The following is a 20,542-nucleotide window of genomic DNA, read 5'->3' as shown; positions in this document are numbered from 1 at the left end:
TATGCCCTGCTATTGTTTAACAGATGAGAGCAGATCCTTGGAATTTATGTCCAGAAATGCATCATGATTAGGGGAAAAGCTTTGTTATTGTACTGGCAATGGATTTGTTCAGTGCCAGTATCACAGCCTTGTTCCTAAGGCTGTAGATGAAGGGATTTAAGAATGGGTACAGGACTGTGTTCAGCAAAGCTACAATTCTGTTGGTCTTCAAGGAAACATCTGCTGAAGGACACATGTAGAGAGCAATGCAGCTCCCATATACAATGGATAAGGTGATGAGATGGGAAGAGCAGGTGGTAAAAGCTTTCTTCCTCCCAGAGGCTACTGGAAGCTGCAGGATACAGAAAAGGATGCACATGTAAAATGCCAGAGTTAAACATAAGGAACCCAGCACGACACACGATAAGAAAACAGAGTCTATTTTCCAAAGCAGGCTGGTGTCAGAGCAGGACAGTTTGAATAAGGGGGAGTTGTCACAAAGGAAATGGGGGATCCTGTTGGAGCCACAGAAGGACAGCTGAGAGAGGAAGAGCAGGCGGTAGCTCAGGAGGGTGAAGCCGATGAGCCAGGCAGCAACAACCAGGCAGAGGCAGAGCTGAGGCTCCATGGTGGCAGCGTAGTGCAGGGGGTGGCAGATGGCAACCCAGCGGTCAAAGGACATGACAACAAGCAGGACAAACTCTGTGCAGCCCAGGGCGAAATAGAAATAGGATTGGGCAAAGCAGCTGCTCAGCGAGATGGTTTTCTGATCAGAACTCAGGATGGCAAACAATTTAATGCTGGTGGAGGATGTAAACCAGATTTCCAGGAACGCCAGGTTGCTAATGAAAAAGTACATGGGGGTTTGCAGGTGGTGATCCACACACACGAGGAAAATGATGGTTGCATTCCCTGTCACTGTTGTCAGGTACATGAGCAGAAGGATCACAGAGAGAAACAGCTGCAGGCTTTGATCAAGCCCTGGGAAACCCTCTAGGATGAACTCAGTAACTGCTGTTTCATTTGCTGCTCCCATGCTGAATTTCAGTTCATCCTGCCGGGACAGGAACATGGCAAAACCAAGTGTGATAATTTCACAGGCTGGACAAAATGTTCTGTCCTTCCCTCTCTGCTCCTTTCATTTCCTGCACTCTTCCTGTACAGCACAGAGATCGTCCTTCAAGCAATTCTCACACCCTGATTTTTCTGTTTCACATTTCACTCAGAGTCCTCAGAGATTTTGTTGTCTTATTTCTACTTTGCCAAATACTCACAAAGAATTCTTTCACCAGAACAGAGGATTCTGAAGAGGCTGTTGGCTATTTCACCCCATTCCTGGGAAATTCCAAGCTCACTCAGACCTCTGGCAAACATCTGGCACACCTATGTGCCAAAAGCCTCTCTTCTACTGCACAGATGCTAAACCATGAAATCACATCCACTCTGCATGTTTAAAGCTCTTGTTTCTACTTTTCAGTGTTTGCCTTTTGCACTGGGGATCCCTGAGAATCTGTTGATTCCAAAATAAGCAATATCAAGTATTTTGCAATCCCCTGCTTTCTGCCACAGCTTCTTGCTCTCTGGTTCTTCAGGAAAAGAGAGGGGAGGGCAGAATAGGGACCAAGTATAACTTGTCTTTTCAGTACTCTAAATAATGACCAAAATTTATTATGGATCCACACAGTGTGTCACAGAGTCCCACCTCACACCCGTCTGCACAAAAAGGCACTTGTTGCCATACAGTTGCTCGTTGCTATTGCTCTCAAATGTTCCAACCCAAATGCAGAGCAAGAGAACAGTGCCAGGAAGAGATTTGTAACCTTTCCTTTGCCTGCCAGTTTTACACTGGGAGAACCCAGCCTCCAGAGCCTTCTCTTGTCTCCACTGACTACAGAGGGAGCCTGGAGAAAACAAGTTCCCATAAGGGCCTGCAGTGGAGCAGATGAAACTCATTATTCAAGTCTCAAATCTCCGATTAATTAAGTTGTTATGCTTTTAAATGAAAATTCACAGTTCACAGAAAGAAGCATGAGAAAAAATGTGCAATAAAGACTGGTATTCTTCCTTTCATCTTTTGATTTTGTTTTTAGGCAGAGAGGAGCAGAGCACATGGCTCCAAAAAGAGGGTGATTTGAAATGCCAGGGGGAGAAGAGGGGATGGTGGGTTTGAAGCAATGAAACAAAGCTGTGTTGATGTGCAGCCAGAGCACTGAAGTCATTAGTCCCCTGAGTGGTCCCAGCTCATTGTCCACATAGATGAGAGGAGAGACTGGTCTGAGAGAGCCCATCAGCTTGAAACTAAGTGATTGAATTCAGTCAAGACCTTTAAAAATTAACAAACTCCAAAAGGAGCAACAATTTTGAGTCCCCTTCAAAATCAGCTGTTGGACTGAATTGTGTGGGACCTGTCCAGGGACACCCTCCAGGGAAGTCCAGGCAGTCCTAGAGATGGGCAGATCCTGCTGTGCCCAGGCCTTTTCTTGGGCATAAATGTAGCGATTGCCGTCCTGGGGGGAGAATCTGACGGCTTCAGAGATCCCTTATTCTAGAAAGAATAGGAGTAGTACACACACAGTAATAAATTAGGTAACCCAGACGTTTGAATAAGATCTAGAAGGCCCAGAACCAGGATTTTGCAAGCTTGAAGAATTCAGGTCACCTGATTGAAGAGGTCAAATTGAGGAAGACGTCCATGGCAACCACCAGAGGGATGAAGGCTTGAGGAGAAGACCCCACAGTAGAAGACTGGGCATGTCTGGAAAGACTCCACCCAGAGACCAGCCTACTTATTAATATGTATAATAAATGAGGTAACCCTGTATCCAAAGCGTATAAAATGGCTTAGTTTTGCACTTTCAAGTTGAGCAAGTTTGTCCAGCGTGAGCTGGCTTGCTCCCAACGTTGAATAAACAAATACCTTGCTGCTTAAAGATAAAAGAATGTCTCTGAGCAGTCTTTCGGGCCGATTTTTCGGAGTCACTGGTCACGTGCAAACAGGTGAGTGGTCAGTGCCCATCCCTGGCCATGCCCAGCAAGGGATCCCCACAGTCTGTCCCGTTTGCTTCATCCCTCCATTGCCAAGAACTTTTTAGGACAAGGGAACTCTGTGCTCTGGGTTTGGAGGGAGGTCCAAGTGCCACTTTCTGGAGTGGGAAGCACAAATGATGGGGTCTTGTGTTCTCTGGGGGGCCAGACTCTGGTGAGACTGGTGTGTGTGCACATGAGACTGGTGTGGGTGTGGGTGGGTGTAACCACCAGTGAACATCAAACCGGAGCACCCACTGCCTAGATGAGACCTGGGAACCATCTCCTGGAGGGATCCACCTGGGCTGGGTGTCCCTGTAGCTCTACATCTCCCCCTGAGGTGGCAGAGCACACAAACTGCCCATCCCTGTGTCCCTTTCTGCACTGGCTGTGCTTTGGTTTGGCCCAGAAACCTGCCGAGGTCCCTTCCAGGATGAGTCCCAGTGCACTGCCCTGCACCGTGGGCCTTCCCCTCCTGATCCAGCATCTGTGGGGCAGCAGAGCTGGGTCAGTGCAGGGACAGGGCTGGCTCTGACAGGGGCCATGAAGCCACTGCCAGGAGGTGACAGCAAGGACAGTTTGCAAAGAACAAATTTAGATAGGGTGCCTTTGTTGGAATCAAGGGGGCCATTGTGACACCAGAGAAAGTCAGGGAATCGATGAGCTGTTGTGACACTTCAGGGTCTCCTGGAACCAAAGGAACCCTGGGACAGTTTGGAACCTCATGGAGTCAAGGGCCTATTGAGACCCTGCAAAGCTCATGGAAGCAGAGGAATTCTGGGAGAGGGTGGAACTTCCTGGAATCAAAGGGCCACTGTGACACTGCAGGGCCTCATGGATCTGAAGGAAAGCTGGGAGACTGCAGAATCTCCTGGAATCAAGTGGTCAGTGTGACACGGGGGACCTCATGGCAGCAAAGAAACCCTGGGACATTTTGGAACTTCATGGAATCAATGGGCCATTGGGACACTGGGGAACCTGATGGAATTGTGTGGCCATTGTGCCATTGCAGGGCCTCCTGGAATAAAATGAAACCTGGGACACTGGGAAACCACGTGGGAGCAAGGGGTGCCTGTGACCCTGCAGGACCTGATGGAACCAAGGGAAGCCTGGGACCCTGAGGAAACTCGTGGAACCAAGTGGCCTTTGTGACCCTGCAGAATTGCACGGAACCAACAACCCATTGTGACACTGCAGGGCTTCATGGAACCAAAGGAGTCCTTGGACACTGTGGAACCTCATAGAAACAAAGGGCCATTGTCACACTGAAGAACCTCATGGAATCAAGGGGCCATTGTGACACTGCTGGGCCTTGTGGATCCAAAGGAATCTTGGGATGCTGTGGAACCTCCCAGAATCAAGGGGTCGTTTTGACACCATGGAATCTGATGGAATCAACAGTCCATTGTGACTCTGCAGGGCCCAGGGAAGCAAAGGAATCCTGGGATACTGTGGAATCTGACAGAATCAAGGGACCATTGTGACCCTGCGGAGTCTCACGGAGATGAAGAAGCCCTGGGAGACTGGAACCTCATGGAATCAAGGGACCGTTGTGGCAGTGCAGGTCCCCATGGAAGCAAGGGAAAATGGGGACACTGTGAAAACTCATGGCATCAAGGGGCCATTGGGACATGCAGGGTTTCCTAGAACCAAAGGAAGCCTGGGACGTTTGGGATCGTCCTGGAATCGAGGGGCCATCGGGACACTGCGGAACCTCCTGAAAGCAGAGGAACCCTGAGACTGTGCAGAACCTGAGGGCAGAAAGGAGCCATCGGGACACTGCAAAACCTCGTGGAATCGAGGGGCCACGGCTTCACATCTGGGTCTCATGGAACCAAAGGAAACCTGGGACACTGGGGAAACTCATGGAAGCAGGGAGACCCTGGGACACTGTGGAGCCTCACGGAATCGAGGGGTCATCGGGACACTGCAGGACCTTGTGGGGCCAAAGGGACTCTGGGCTGCTGCAGAACCTCACGGAGCTGGGAAGCTGCTGTGTGGGGCCCCCCGACGAGTGGCTGAGGCTGCTGCAGGAGAAGGCGAGTGAAGCCAATTTGCAGAAGTGGAAGCCGTGGGTAAGGGCACTGAGCCCCCTTGCCAGGGTCAGTTACCATGGCAACCATCGTACGCTCCCATCGTGTGCTGGGTTAAAAGGAAACCGGAGGGAGAAATGAACCCACGCCAGGGATTACAAGTCAGACTGACAATTTCCTGAGAAGATGACAAGAAATACAATGATACAGAGAAAACTGGTTCTAACCCACAAAAACAGCTGTATAAGCCAGCAGCCTGGGACAAGAAGAGAACAGTGCTGAGCACCACGTGGCCCCCAGGGTGCAAAGGGAAAGGAAAGGCAACGCTGTTGGTGCAGATGATGGTGGCAGTTGTGTTGAGGTACTGATGGCAGTCCTGTGGAGAGTTCCAATCCCAGTCCTGTTGGAGTTCTGCTCCTCCTCTCGATGCCACGAGTGGTAGCAGAAGTGCCCAAAGCCCAAGAGTAAATGGGCTCAGGTTCAGGTGGGGATGTGCAGCACCTCCCCCAGGGCAGGGAGTTTCCCAGTGGGTGATTTAACTCTGTGAGTCACGGGGTATTTTTGGAGTGTGTGATGGTCTGGGTGTTGCAGCTGCCTGTTCTGCCAGTCCAAGGCGGCCCATTGGCAGAGATGACCCCTCAGGCTGGGGGTGAAGGTGCTAATGCCTCCCCGAGGGGAGTTCTGACAGCAGAGTCCTGGGTGTGAAGGCAAAGGAACACTCCTTGCACAGTTCTTTCATGGCCAGCTTGTGGGCTGAGGTGGCAGGTGGGCCCTGGGCAGCTGCTGCAAAGGATCCATTCTTAAGAGTCCCTCAGAAATGCCCCAGAGGGTGTAAAATACACAGTTTTGGTGGCACCCACCCAGTGATAAACTGGTCCCGGCCCCTGCAACTAGGAGAGATTGTGTGGGTTGGTTACCATGGCAACCATCATACACTCCCATTGCTATGGTCAGTTACCATGGCAACCATCCTACATTCCCATAGCTACAGTTGGTTACCATGGCAACCATCATACATTCCCATAGCTATAGTCAGTTACCATGGCAAACGTCATACTTCCCACTGCTATGGTCGGTTACCATGGCAACCATCATAAATTGTCATTGCTATGGTCAGTTACCATGGCAATCATCAAACACTCCCACTGCTACTGTTGGTTACCATGGCAAACATCATACATTCCAGTTGGTACAGTCAGTTACCATGGCAACCCTCATACATTCCCATTGCTACAGTCAGCAGCAATGTCCACCTCAGCCCACAAGCTGGCCATGAAAGAACTGTGCAAGGAGTGTCCCTTTGTCCCTTTGTTCTGGGCACCTGGGGGCACCTGGGACACCTGGGGACACACCTGGAGACACCTGGGGACACACCTGGGGAGGACCTGGGGGGACCTGGGCACACCTGGGGACACACCTGGGACACACCTGGGACATGTGAGGGCACACCTGGGGACAGGTGGGGACACACTTGGACACACCTGGGGACACCTGGGACACCTGGGGACACCTGGGGACACACCTGGACATGTGAGGGCACACCTGGAGACACCTGGGCACACCTGGGGACAGGTGGGACACACCTGGACACACCTGGGACACACCTGGGGACACACCTGGGACACACCTGGGGACACCTGGGACACACCTGGGACACACCTGGGACACACCTGGGGACACCTGGGGACACACCTGGGACACACCTGGGGACACACCTGGGGACACCTGGGGACACACCTGGGGACACCTGGGGGGACCTGGGACACACCTGGGGACACCTGGGACACACCTGGGACACACCTGGGACACACCTGGGGACACCTGGGGACACACCTGGGGACACCTGGGGACACCTGGGGACACCTGGGCACACCTGGGGACACCTGGGACACCTGGGGACACCTGAGGACACACCTGGAGACAGCTGGGGACACACCTGGGGAGGACCTGGGGGGACCTGGGCACACCTGGGGACACCTGGGGACACCTGGGGACAGGTGGGGACACACTTGGACACACCTGGACACACCTGGGACACCTGGAGACACCTGGGGACACACCTGGGGAGGACCTGGGGGGACCTGGGCACACCTGGGGACACACCTGGGACACACCTGGGACATGTGAGGGCACACCTGGGGACAGGTGGGGACACACCTGGACACACCTGGGCACACCTGGGGACACACCTGGGACACACTTGGGGATACCTGGGACACACCTGGGACAAACCTGGACATGTGAGGGCACACCTGGACACACCTGGACACACCTGGGCACACCTGGGGGCACCTAGGACACACCTCAGACACACCTGGGCACACACCTGGGAACACACCTGGGGGCACCTGGGGACACCTGGGCACACCTGGGACACCTGGGGGGACCTGGACACACCTGGGGGCACCTGGGGGCACCTGGGCACACCTGAAATCACCTGGGGCAGGTGGGGGCACACCTGGGGACACACCTGGGGACACCTGGACACACCTGGGGACACACCTGGGACAAACCTGGACATGCGAGGGCACACCTGGAGACACCTGGGCACACCTGGGGGCACCTGGGACACACCTGGACACACCTGGGACACACCTGGGGACAGGTGGGGACACCTGGGGGGACCTGGGACACACCTGGACACACCGGGGGACACACCTGGGACACACCTGGGGATACCTGGGACACACCTGGGACACCTGGGGACAGGTGGGGACACACCTGGAGACACCTGGGGACACCTGGAGACACCTGGGACACACCTGGGACACACCTGGGGACACCTGGGGGGACCTGGACACACCTGGGGACACCTGGGACACACCTGGGACACACCTGGGACACCTGGGACACACCTGGGACACACCAGGGGACACACCTGGACACACCTGGGGACACACCTGGACACACCTGGACACACCTGGGGACACACCTGGGACACACCTGGGACACACCTGGGGACACACCTGGGGACACCTGGGACACAACTGGGACACACCTGGGGACACCTGGGGGGACCTGGACACACCTGGGGACACCTGGGACACACCTGGGGACACCTGGACATGTGAGGGCACACCTGGGGACACACCTGGGGACACCTGGGACACACCTGGGGACACCTGGGGGTACCTGGACACACCTGGGACACACCTGGGGACACCTGGGGACACACCTGGGACACACCTGGGACACACCTGGGGACACACCTGGACATGTGAGGGCACACCTGGAGACACCTGGGGACACCTGGGGGCACCTGGGACACACCTGGACACACCTGGGACACACCTGGGGACACCTGGACACACCTGGACACACCTGGGGACATGAGGGGACACACAAGGGGACACATCTGGGGACACACCTGGGGAGGACCTGGGCACACCTGGGGACACCTGGGACAGGTGGGACACAGCTGGGGACACCTGGACACACCTGGGGACACCTGGACACACCTGGGACACACCTGGGACAAACCTGGACATGTGAGGGCACAGCTGGAGACACCTGGGCACACCTGGGGGCACCTGGGACACACCTGGACACACCTGGGACACACCTGGGGGCACCTGGAGACATCTGGAGACACCTGGGACACATTTGGGGGGACCTGGAGACAGCTGGGGACACACCTGGGGACACCTGGGACACACCTGGGACACACCTGGGGACACCTGGGACACACCTGGGCACACCTGGACATGTGAGGGCACACCTGGACACACCTGGGGACAGGTGGGGACACACCTGGGACACACCTGGGCACACCTGGGGGCACCTGGGGGCACCTGGACACACCTGGGGACAGGTGGGGACACACTTGGACACACCTGGGGACACCTGGGACACACCTGGGGACACCTGGGACACACCTGAACACACCGGGGACACACCTGGGGACAGGTGGGGATACCTGGGACACACCTGGGACACACCTGGACATGTGAGGGCACACCTGGACACACCTGGGCACACCTGGACGCACCTGGGACACACCTGGGGACACACCTGGGACACACCTGGGGACATCTGGGGACACCTGGGACACCTGGGGACACACCTGGGGACAGGTGGGGACACCTGGGACACACCTGGGGGGACCTGGGACACACCTGGACACACCTGGTCACACCTGGGACACACCTGGGGAGGACCTGGGGGGACCTGGGCACACCTGGGGACACCTGGACACACCTGTGGGGGACCTGGGGACAGGTGGGGACACACCTGGGGTACCTGGGGGCACCTGGGCACACCTGAACACACCTGGGGACACACCTGGGGACACACCTGGACACACCTGGACACACACCTGGACACACCTGGTGGCCCAGGAGGTGCCGGTGTCCCCGCGGAGGTGCCACACCCGGCGTCCCTGTGGAAGTGCCACGCCCGCTGGCCCAGGGGACACACCTGGGGGCCCAGGGGACACACCTGGTGGCCCAGGGGACACACCTGGAGGCCCAGGTCACCAACGGAGGGGACACACCCGGTGTCCCCAGGAGGTGCCACCCCAGGTGTCCCAGGTGTCCCCAGGTGTCCCAGGTGTCCCCAGGTGTCCCCCAATATCCCCAGGTGTCCCCAGGTGTGTCCCAGGTGTCCCCCCCGTGTCCCCAGGTGTCCCTCTAATATCCCCAGGTGTCCCCAGGTGTCCCCCCCATGTCCCCCCCTTGTCCCCAGGTGTCTCCAGGTGTCCCCAGGTATCCCCAGGTGTCCCCAGGTGTCCCAGGTGTCATCTCCTTGTCCCCAGGTGTGCCCAGGTGTCCCCAGGTGTGTCCCCAGGTGTCCCAGGTGTCATCTCCTTGTCCCCAGGTGTGCCCAGGTGTCCCCAGGTATCCCCAGGTGTCCCAGGTGTCCCAGGTGTCCCCAGGTGTCCCCAGGTGTCATCTCCTTGTCCCCAGGTGTGCCCAGGTGTCCCCAGGTGTGTCCCCAGGTGTCCCCAGGTGCCACTCCCATGTCCCCAGGTGTCCCTCCAATATCCCCAGGTGTCCCAGGTGTCCCCAGGTGTCACCTCCTTGTCCCCAGGTGTCCCCAGGTGTCCCCAAGTGTCCCCCCCATGTCCCCCCTTGTCCCCAGGTGTCCCCAGGTGTCCCAAGTGTCCCCAGGTGTCCCAGGTGTCCCCAGGTGTCCCAAGTGTCCCCAGGTGTCCCAGGTGTCCCCAGGTGTCCCCCCCCATGCCCCAGGTGTCCCCAGGTGTCCCCAGGTGTCCCCAGGTGTCATCCCCTTGTCCCAGGTGTCCCCCCCATGTCCCCAGGTGCCACCCCCATGCCCCAGGTGTCCCAGGTGTCACCCCTGTGTCCCCAGGTGTCCCAAGTGTCCCCAGGTGTCCCCAGGTGTGACCCCAGGTGTCCCCCCAGGCCCGTCCACGCCCGCCCCGGAGGAGGACGAGGGTCGGATCATCGGGGGGTCCCCGTGTCCGCCCCACTGTCCCCTGTCCCCAGGTGTCCCCAGGTGTCCCCAGGTGTACCCCCCCTGTCCCCAGGTGTCCCCAGGTGTCCCCAGGTGTACCCCCCCTGTCCCCAGGTGTCCCCAGGTGTCCCAGGTGTGACCCCAGGTGTCCCCAGGTGTCCCCAGGTGTCCCCAGGTGTACCCCCCCTGTCCCCAGGTGTCCCCAGGTGTCCCAGGTGTGACCCCAGGTGTCCCAGGTGTCCCCAGGTGTCCCCAGGTGTCTCCCCCCATGTCCCCAGGTGTCCCCAGGTGTCCCAGGTGTACCCCCCTGTCCCCAGGTGTCCCAGGTGTCCCCAGGTGTCCCAGGTGTCCCAGGTGTCCCCAGGTGTCCCCCCAATATCCCTGGTGAGCCCCCTGTGGGTCCTGATGGCGGCTCCACTGCAGCAGGAGGAGGGACCCCCACGGCCCCAAAGCCCCCCAGGGTCCCAAATCCCCCCCAGTGTCCCAAAATAACCCCATTTGTCCCAAATCCCCCCAAATATCCCAAATCCCCCCATTTACCCCAAATCCCCCCATTTGTCCCAAATCCCCCCATTTAACCCAAATCCCCCCATTTACCCCAAATCCCCCTATTTGTCCCAAATCCCCCCATTTAACCCAAATCCCCCCATTTACCCCAAATCCCCCCATTTTTCCCAAATCCCCCAAATATCCCAAACCCCCCCATTTGTCCCAAATCCCCCCATTTACCCCAAATCCCCCAAATCCCCCCAATATCCCAAATCCCCCCATTTACCCCAAACCCCCAAGGGAGAATATAGGGGGGAAATGGGGGAAAATTGGGGTGAAAAAGGAAGAAAAACGGGAAATTGGGGTGAAAAGGGACAAAAAAGGGGATTAAACCTGTAGTGAGGGCTGAGTAAACCTGGAGTAAGGGGGGAGTAAACCTGGAGTAAACCTGGAGTAAACCTGGAGTAAGGGGGGAGTAAACCTGGAGTAAACCTGGAGTAAACCTGGAGTAAACCTGGAGTAAGGGGGGAGTAAACCTGGAGTAAACCTGGAGTAAACCTGGAGTAAGGGGGGAGTAAACCTGGAGTAAACCTGGAGTAAACCTGGAGTAAACCTGGAGTAAACCTGGAGTAAGGGGGGAGTAAACCTGGAGTAAACCTGGAGTAAACCTGGAGTAAACCTGGAGTAAACCTGGAGTAAACCTGGAGTAAGGGGGGAGTAAACCTGGAGTAAACCTGGAGTAAACCTGGAGTAAACCTGGAGTAAACCTGGAGTAAGGGGGGAGTAAACCTGGAGTAAACCTGGAGTAAACCTGGAGTAAACCTGGAGTAAACCTGGAGTAAGGGGGGAGTAAACCTGGAGTAAGGGGGGAGTAAACCTGGAGTAAACCTGGAGTAAACCTGGAGTAAACCTGGAGTAAACCTGGAGTAAGGGGGGAGTAAACCTGGAGTAAACCTGGAGTAAACCTGGAGTAAACCTGGAGTAAGGGGGGAGTAAACCTGGAGTAAGGGGGGAGTAAACCTGGAGTAAACCTGGAGTAAACCTGGAGTAAACCTGGAGTAAACCTGGAGTAAGGGGGGAGTAAACCGGGAGTAAACCTGGAGTAAGGGGGGAGTAAACCTGGAGTAAGGGGGGAGTAAACCTGGAGTAAACCTGGAGTAAACCTGGAGTAAACCTGGAGTAAACCTGGAGTAAGGGGGGAGTAAACCTGGAGTAAACCTGGAGTAAACCTGGAGTGTCCCCTCCCCCCAGGGTGAGTCGAGGTGACCCCCCTGACCTCGGGGTGACCCCCCTGACCTCGGGTGACCCCTCTGTCCCCCCCCCTCTTTTAGGGTGACTCGGGGTTACCCCCTGACCTCGGGGTGACCCCTCTGACCTCGGGTGACCCCCCTGACCTCGGGTGACCCCTCTGTTCCCCCCCCTTTTAGGGTGACTCGGAGTGACCCCTCTGACCTCGGGTGACCCCCCTGACCTCGGGGTGACCCCCCTGACCTCGGGTGACCCCTCTGTCCCCCTCCCCTTTTTTTGGGGTGACTCGGGGGGTCCCCTCTCGTGCAACGGGACCCTCCAGGGCCTCGTGTCCTGGGGGGCTGCACCCGGGGGGCTCCACCAGGGTCTGGGGTCACCCTGGGGACACCCTGGGGACACCCTGGGGTCATGGGGACACCCTGGGGACGGGGGGACATCGGGGGGACACGGGGGGGACACGGGGAGGGGGGACATGGGGGTCGGCACCAGGGTCTGCAGGGACCTCACCTGGATCCAGGAGACCATGGACAGGGACTGGGGGACACTGGGGACACCCTGGGGACACCCCGGGGACACCCTGGGGACACCCTGGGGACACCCAGGGGATGTGGGGACACCCTGGGGACACCCTGGGGATGGGGGGACACCCTGGGGACACCTCAGGGGTCATGGGGACATCCTGGGGATGTGGGGACACCCTGGGGATGGGGGGACACCCTGGGGACACTCTGGGGACACTCTGGGGACACCCTGGGGATGTGGGGACACCCTGGGGACACCCTGGGGTCATGGGGACATCATGGGGACGGGGGGACATCGGGGGGACATCGTGGGGATGTGGGGACACCGAGGGGACACGGGGGGGACACGGGGAGGGGGGACATGGGGGTCAGCACTGGGGCCTGAGGTGACACCAGGACACCAAGGACAGGGACTGGGGGACACTGGGGACACCCTGGGGATGTGGGGACACCCTGGGGACACCCTGGGGATGGGGGGACACCCTGGGGACACCCTGGGGATGTGGGGACACCCTGGGGACACCCTGGGGTCATGGGGACACCCTGGGGACACCCTGGGGTCATGGGGACACCCTGGGGTCATGGGGACATCGGGGGGACATGGGGGGGACACGGGGAGGGGGGACATGGGGGTCGGCACCAGGGGAAAATGAGGGAAATTTGGGGAAGAAATGGGGAAAATGGCGAAAAAAGGGGGGAAAATGGGGGGAAAATAGGTGAAAAATGAGGAAAAAGACGGAAAAAGAGGGAAAATGGGGGGAAATGTGGGAAAATGGGGAAGAAACGGGGGGAAAATGAGGAAAAATGGGGGGAAAAGGGGAAAAAATGGGGATTTTAGGGGGAAAGTCCAGAATTTGGGGGGTCAGGGAGGGGTGGGGCCTCCAAAAAAGGGGTGGGGCCTCCAAAAAGGGGGTGGGGTCACAAAAAAGGGGTGGAGCCTGTAAGAAAAGGGGGTGGAGCCTCCAAAAAAGGGGCGGGGACTCACCCGGGGTCCTTCTGAGGCGGCAGCGGGAGAGAAGGGGCAGAGGGGGTTAAAGGACCCCCCAAAACCCACCTGGGACCCCCAAAACCCATCTAGGACCCCCAAAACACACCTGGGACCCCCCAAAATGCACCTGGGACCCCAAAAACACACCTGGGACCCCCAAAACCCCCCCTGGGACCCCACAAACACACCTGGGACCCCCAAAACCCCCCCTGGGACCCCAAAAACACACCTGGGACCCCCCAAAACCCACCTGGGACCCCCAAAATACACCTGGGACCCCCCAAACCTCACCTGGGACCCCAAAAACACACCTGGGACCCCCAAATCCCACCTGGGACCCCCCAAAATGCACCTGGGATCCCCCAAACCCCACCTGGGACCCCCCAAAATACACCTGAGACCCCCCCAAACCCCACCTGGGACCCCTCAAATCCCACCTGGGACCCCCCAAACCTCACCTGGGACCCCCCAAACTCCACCTGGGACCCCCCCAAACTCCACCTGGGACCCCCCCAAACCCACCTGAGACCCCTCAAAACCCATCTGGGACCCCTCAAATCTCACTTGAGACCCCCCAAAACCCACCTGGGACCCCCCAAAACACACCTGGGACCCCCCAAAATGCACCTGGGACCCCCAAAATGCACCTGGGACCCCCAAATCTACCTGGGAACCCCAAAAAAACACCCTGGGACCCCCCAAAATGCACCTGGGACCGCCCAAAAATGCACCTGGGACCCCCAAAACACACCTGGGACCCCCCAAAATACACCTGGGACCACCCAAAACACACCTGGGACCCCCAAACCCCACCTGGGAACCCCAAAAACACACCTGGGACCCCCAAAATGCACCTGGGACCCCCAAAAACCCACCTGGGACCCCAAAAACACACCTGGGACCCCCAAAATGCACCTGGGAACCCCCAAAATGCACCTGGGACCCCCAAAATGCACCTGGGACCCCCCAAAACACACCTGGGACCCCCCAAATCTACCTGGGACCCCCAAAACACACCTGGGACCCCAAAAACACACCTGAGACCCCCCAAATCCCACCTGGGACCCCCCAAAATACACCTGGGACTCCCCAAACCTCACCTGAGACACCCCAGCTTGGGGTCAGCTGCACATTTGCTGATGAAATGCCTGGTTCTGCAGCAGCTGCAGATGCTCAAGGGGCAGCAGGAACAAGTCAGGGGCCTGGGGGGGCCTGGGGGGATTTGGGGTGTGGGAGGGTCCTGGGGGAGCTGGGGAGGGACTTTGGGGATTGGGGGTACAAACCAGGACAGACCAGTACAGACCAGTACCTCCTCACTGCTCCCCAGATCTCTCCTGGAGCTGGGCCACCTTGTCGTGGGACACCTGAGCCCCCCCCAGTGCCCTCCCAGTACAGCCCAGTGCCCCCAGTACAGCCACTGTGCTCCTGCTGCCGGGTGATCCCTTTTTGAGGAGGTTGGAAGGGATTTGAAGGGGGGCTGGGGGAGATCTGAAGGGATCCGGGGGGATGGTTGGATGGGGATTTGGGGGGTTTTGGGGGTCTTTGATTGCATTTGGGGGAGCTAAAATGGGTTTTGGGGGCATTGGGGCATCAAAGGGATCTGTGAGGGGAGAGGATTAAAGGGAAAATGGAGGTTAGGGGACATTTGGGGGGGCTTAATGGGGCCTGTGGGGGAGAGGAGGGGCTGCACCACAAGCAGGTGATCCCTGATGTCCCGAAGACCCTCTTGGTGTCCCCAGTTCCCCCCCTGACACCCCCAATTCCACTGTCCCCAAACCCCATTCCTGATGTCCCCAACGCTCCATCTCATCCCCCTGGACCCTCTGACACCAAACTCATCCCCCCTCCCCACCACACTCACAGAAAGGCCAAGGGCATCTGGGGACACGCTGGGGACAGCTGGGGGGCTTTGGGGGGCACTGGGGGATTACTGGGGGATACTGGGACACACTGGGGGGAACCAGGGGGCACTGGGAGGGACTGGGGTGTTACTGAGGGACACTGGGAGGGCACTGGGAGGGACTGGAGGTGAACTGGGGCACACTGGGGGGCACTGGCAGAGAACTGGGGAGTTACTGGGAGATTACCAGGACACACGCGGGGACACTGGGAGGTTACTGGGCCATACTGGGGGTTACTGGGTGCTCACTGCAGGATCACTGGGCCATACTGGGGGGCAGTGGGAGGTCACTGGGACACACTGGCTGGTCACTGAGGGGGTTACTGGGCCGTACTGAGGGTCACTGGGAGGTCACTGGGATATACTGGGGGCACTGGGATCCCCTTACCCAGATGTGGTACATCTCCCCCCCAGATTTTGGGGGGCATCCCTAGGACCCCTCCCCTGGGAGCTGGAGGACCCCCTGAACCCACTGCTGGGCTTTAGGGGATCCCCTAAAATCCCCTCAAAACCCCTGAAATCCCCCCCTCGACCCATCGAAACCTCCTCAAGGACCCCTCATCCCTCCCCAGCACCCTCTAAACCCTCTCAGTGACCTGCAAAACCCACTTGAGACTCCCCAAGCCCATTCAGGGACCCCCAATCCCCCTCACGGACCCTCAAAACCGCCTGGGACCCCTTAAACCCCCTAGAGACCCCAAAACTGCCTCGAAGATCCCCGCAAAGCCCCCCAGGAACCCCAAACCTCCTCACAGACCCCCAAAGCCCACCTGGGACCCCCCAAATCTCCTCAGAAACCAAAACCCCCATCAGAGCCCCCCAAACCCCTTCAGGGACCTTCAACCTCCCCCCTGAGTCCCCTCAGGACACCGAACCCCCTCAGGGACCCCTCAAAACGTTCCCGGGAACCCCCGAACCCCCCCGCTAAGCCCTCCCGAGCCCTCCGGCCCTCCCACCCACAGCCGCGCTCCCCGCAGCCCCGAGGGGATGCCCAGACCCCGCTCTCGCCGCCCCCCGCCAGCTCTCACAGCGAAGTGCAGCGACCGGCACCTTCTCCCCCCTCACGCCACGAGGCCAACATGGCGCCCGCTCTGCCCGCCCCCCGCCTTTACAGACCCGCCCCGCAGCCAATCAGCGCGCGGCCCCGGCCCCGGCCCGCCCTCCGCCTGCGCGGTGCATTGTGGGAGTTGTAGTCCTTGCGGCGGGGAGGATCGGACTGTTTGGGGTTTTGTTTCTCTGTCTTCTTTTATTTTCTCTTTTTTCTTTCTTTCTTTTCTTTATTTCTTCTTTCTTCTTTCTTTTCTTCCCTTTTTTCTCTCTCTTTTTTCTTTTTTCTCTTTTCTCTTTTTTCATTGTTTTTTCTTTTTTTTCTCATTTTTCCTGTTTTTCTTTCTTTTTTTCTCTTTTTTTTCTCCTTTTTCTCTTTTTTCTCCCTTTTTTTAAAATTTTTTTTTCTTATTTTTCCCTTTTCCTTTTTTTTATACATTGTTTTCTATCAGTTGTTCTTTCAAGGAAGATTTAAACACATATCAAAACAATCTCCAGGTACATATCTTACAACAACAGATAATCTGCCATTGTTCCAGGTTTGTGAGGATTCCCAAGATCACAAACACCGAGACACCAAGGGTGGAAGTGAAGCAACTTTATCCTGTCCCTTGCCCCAGCCTTCAATCCACACCCAGCCCCGGATTTCTGCAAAGCCGCTGGGCAGGAGCAGGAGATGGAGCTGGTGCTCGGCGGGAGGGGCAGCAACAACAAACCCGTGTCTTTGGCACAGGGGAAGGAATTCGGTGCTTGAGGGGTTACATTCCACAGGCTGCCCTGGGGATCAGCTCATGCTCGGACAGTGAGAACAGCGAGAACATTCCTAATAAAAATGGCAGAGGGAAGGGAGCGGAGGGGGAGCAGGGGCAGGAAAAGGAAGCAGAGCGATGGAAGATGGGCTGGGGCGGTCGGGGCTGGGGAAGGCGGGCTGGACAACGCCTTGTTTGGTCCAGCAGCTGTTCCAGCTCCAGGGCAGATGTCGGGGGAGCCTCTGCCACAGGGACATGGCCAAACAGACGCTACAAAAGCTCTCAGAGGGGTTGGGGGCTCTGGGCGGGGCTGCGCTCTCGCCTCAAGCCGGGATCTCCCAGGGCAGTGGAACAGCAATTCCTGTCAGCTCCCAGCAAAGATCATTGGGGTTTGCACTGGGGAAATATTGACGCTCCAGCTTCCTCTTCTCTTTTTAGAACTTTGAGCTTGCAGTCGGGTAGAAGGGCTGGGGGGGAGTGGGAAGAGACCCATTTTGAGGGACACATCTCACCCCTCAGTTAGATGGAGCTAAACCCCTGACCTTGCTTAGGAAGAGCTGCTGATGCTCAGTTGTCTTCTTTCCCTTCTGCTTCAGTGGGATATTACATTTCCCTGCAGTATTGGTGACAGAATGCTATGTCAGCTGGAATGGTTTGGTTCTTACAGAAAGCATAAATGCATTTTAAGGAAGGTATTTTTACATAAGTGAGGCCTCCAAAAAAACCCAAAAAACCCCAAAGGTTATATAAGTGCATAATAAAGTGAACTTTGGGGTTTTCTTTTAAATTCTTGGGTAGAAAAGCCATCCCAGTTAGGGACAGCAATTTATTGCATTGCTGAAAAAAAACAACAAACAAACAAAAAAAGAAATCTGACTTTGTTCTCTTTCAGATTTGTTTTTGATCATAAGAATCCTTCTAGTGAAAAGAGCTAATTTACTGTCTCTAGAGGAATGTTTTAGGTGTGATTATCACAATATCACAGCTGCTGAAAAGGTCTAAAATAGGACATTGACCTTGAACGTGTTCCTGCATTTAGGATGTGGTGTTTAACATTCAAGAGACAATAGAACTGCAACTCATTTATTAAGGTATCACCTCAAATGTTAACTCTTGCTCTGTACAGACATGCCACAAGGATTGCAGAAAGCTTGCAGTATCCCAGGAAGTACAGGTGGTATTTTATCAGTGTAAATATGTGTAAGATTGTCAAGATTTCTGCTGGCAACACTCCATAACTAAAGTAAGTTTTCCCTTTGCTACTGCACTAGTTTATGATTTCATTTTTACTGACATTCCACCAGTCACATTATTAGCTTCACCAAAAGAAAGGGAAATAATCCTGCATTAATTAGAGCAACTGAATTCCCTCAGTCACCTTATCCTTGGCTGTCTGGGACAGTGATGCACTTCAGCTTCCCTACAGAAACTTCCACTAAAGAAGAGTTTGGGGTGATAGTGAGAGATCCAGATTGAAGGGTGTGCCTGAATTATCTTTAGGGAGGAGACCTTTTTTGGTGGGTGACAGGCAATGTGCCTGTGGCTCCCTTTTTCTGTCTGGGTTTTTTTCCCTTTCTTTTTGTCAGAGGCTTTAGAAAAGGTGTTTTGTCAAGAGAATAATATTCATTTATAGCCATGTGAACCGTTTCTATCCTGCACCAGTGAAGGCAGTCACCTAAATACCCAGACCCATGGCCTTGGAAATAAAACAAGGAGAAAATATGGAGTGTTTGTTTGAGACCAGATAAACTGAATGGAGTTCAGTAACAGGGTAAGGCAATTGCTGTTGTTTCACAGAGACATTTTTTGTCTGCTGGAACTGAGGGGAGCAGCAAAAGCTAAAAGCCTTGCTCTGTGTCTTTGTGAACACACTGTGGGTGAGTTCAAAGGAGCATTCAGAGGTTGTGTGGTGTGAGCCTTTTTCCCTCAGATCAAAACAAGGAGTAATTATTGCTAAATCCAGCAGGTGGCTTTCAGGTCATAACTTGGTCCAGTTTGTCCAGCTGTGTCCAAACAGGTGAAGAAAATCTGGAACTTTAGAAGGGTTAGTTTTTTACCTCCTTAGCAGGATATCCAGGGGTGCACCAAGTGCCTGCCAGTGAGGAGCACAAGAGACCAGGAGACAGTGACAATATTGTTCTAATGTTGATCTCACTGGAGCACAGAGTGAGATCACACCCGAGTTATGTTTCTTTAATTAGTGATTGGGAATAAAGAGGAAATCACAGTGTTGATGACACTTTAGGATTTATTTCACACTCTTAGCAATAAGGTATTTTGCAGCTGGACTTTGAATAAGGTTCCATGGTATACTGCAAATTTCTATCTCAAGTTAACAGTCTACTTCTTCCCAAAGAAATTCTCAGCAGCTAACACCCTTCCATCATCTGGCTCTTTCCCTGATGGCTTGAGCTTGTTGCTCCTTTGGGTAAATACCCATTTGACACAATGCACTGGGCAGCTTCTGCCAAGTGCCACTGAATCTCACTTCTTCCCTTGCCTTGAGGTAGCTGTGCTTTAAGAATCTGGCTGTTCAGGTGCCCTGAAATGTCTCTTGTATTTCAGTGTGAAGAAACTTAATGATGTGCTGTTTGGCACTGTACAAGTTTCGAGCTGGCTTCCTGCCAAGTCCCCCGAAACTCGACAACAAGGACCCGCCTCCCAGAGAGGGAAAAGAAGAAAAACCAAGCAGCCAAAGCTATAGCAAAAAATATGTATATATATATATATGTATATTTATATATAAGACAGATACACGAAAGGGGAATACCACACACCGGGGGGGAAGGGGGGGGGGGGGGGGGGGGGAAAGGAGAAGGACAAAAAGGGGCAAGGACCGAACAAGTCAAACAGCCAGTCGAAGGCAAACTAGCAAAAGTCTCACCACTTCCCTTCGAACAGGCAGGATGGCCAGACACGGTCCTTGGCTCTCCCCTCACGCGTGGCAGATAACGGCAGTCACTGTAGGCCTCGGCTCCAGATAAGCCCAACCGAAACAGGGACCCACCGTTCTCGAACCTCGCCGGAGAGGAAAGAGAGCGAACTCTCTTATCAATGCCTTATTTATACCCTGGGTTACGTAAAGGAATAGCATGGAATACTTCCTTGGTCACCTTCCTAGTTCCCTCCTGGTTACAAGCTGGTTTCCAGGA

General features: G+C 55.8%; 2 protein-coding genes across 3 annotated transcripts in view; one reads left to right on the top strand and one right to left on the bottom strand.

The window, feature by feature from the left end:
- The window catches only part of LOC135406068 (uncharacterized), a 361,545-nt gene that overhangs the window by 67,135 nt on the left and 273,868 nt on the right, over positions 1 to 20,542 (top strand). The gene's annotated exons all lie outside the window — the stretch shown is intronic.
- Positions 55 to 1,133, bottom strand: LOC135406096 (olfactory receptor 6C3-like). The gene has a single exon (XM_064640651.1). The coding sequence runs from the start codon at positions 1,049 to 1,051 to the stop codon at positions 68 to 70; it is 984 nt and encodes a 327-aa protein (XP_064496721.1). The 5' UTR covers positions 1,052 to 1,133; the 3' UTR covers positions 55 to 67.

This window comes from Pseudopipra pipra, chromosome W (genome assembly GCF_036250125.1).
Source record: "Pseudopipra pipra isolate bDixPip1 chromosome W, bDixPip1.hap1, whole genome shotgun sequence".
Classification (NCBI taxonomy): domain Eukaryota; kingdom Metazoa; phylum Chordata; class Aves; order Passeriformes; family Pipridae; genus Pseudopipra; species Pseudopipra pipra.
This window is presented reverse-complemented; position numbering and strand designations above follow the sequence as displayed.

What these genes read in the sequence shown, in the direction of transcription:
- LOC135406096 (XM_064640651.1), bottom strand. Translation starts at nt 1,051, where the DNA reads ATGTTCCTGTCCCGGCAGGATGAACTGAAATTCAGCATGGGAGCAGCA.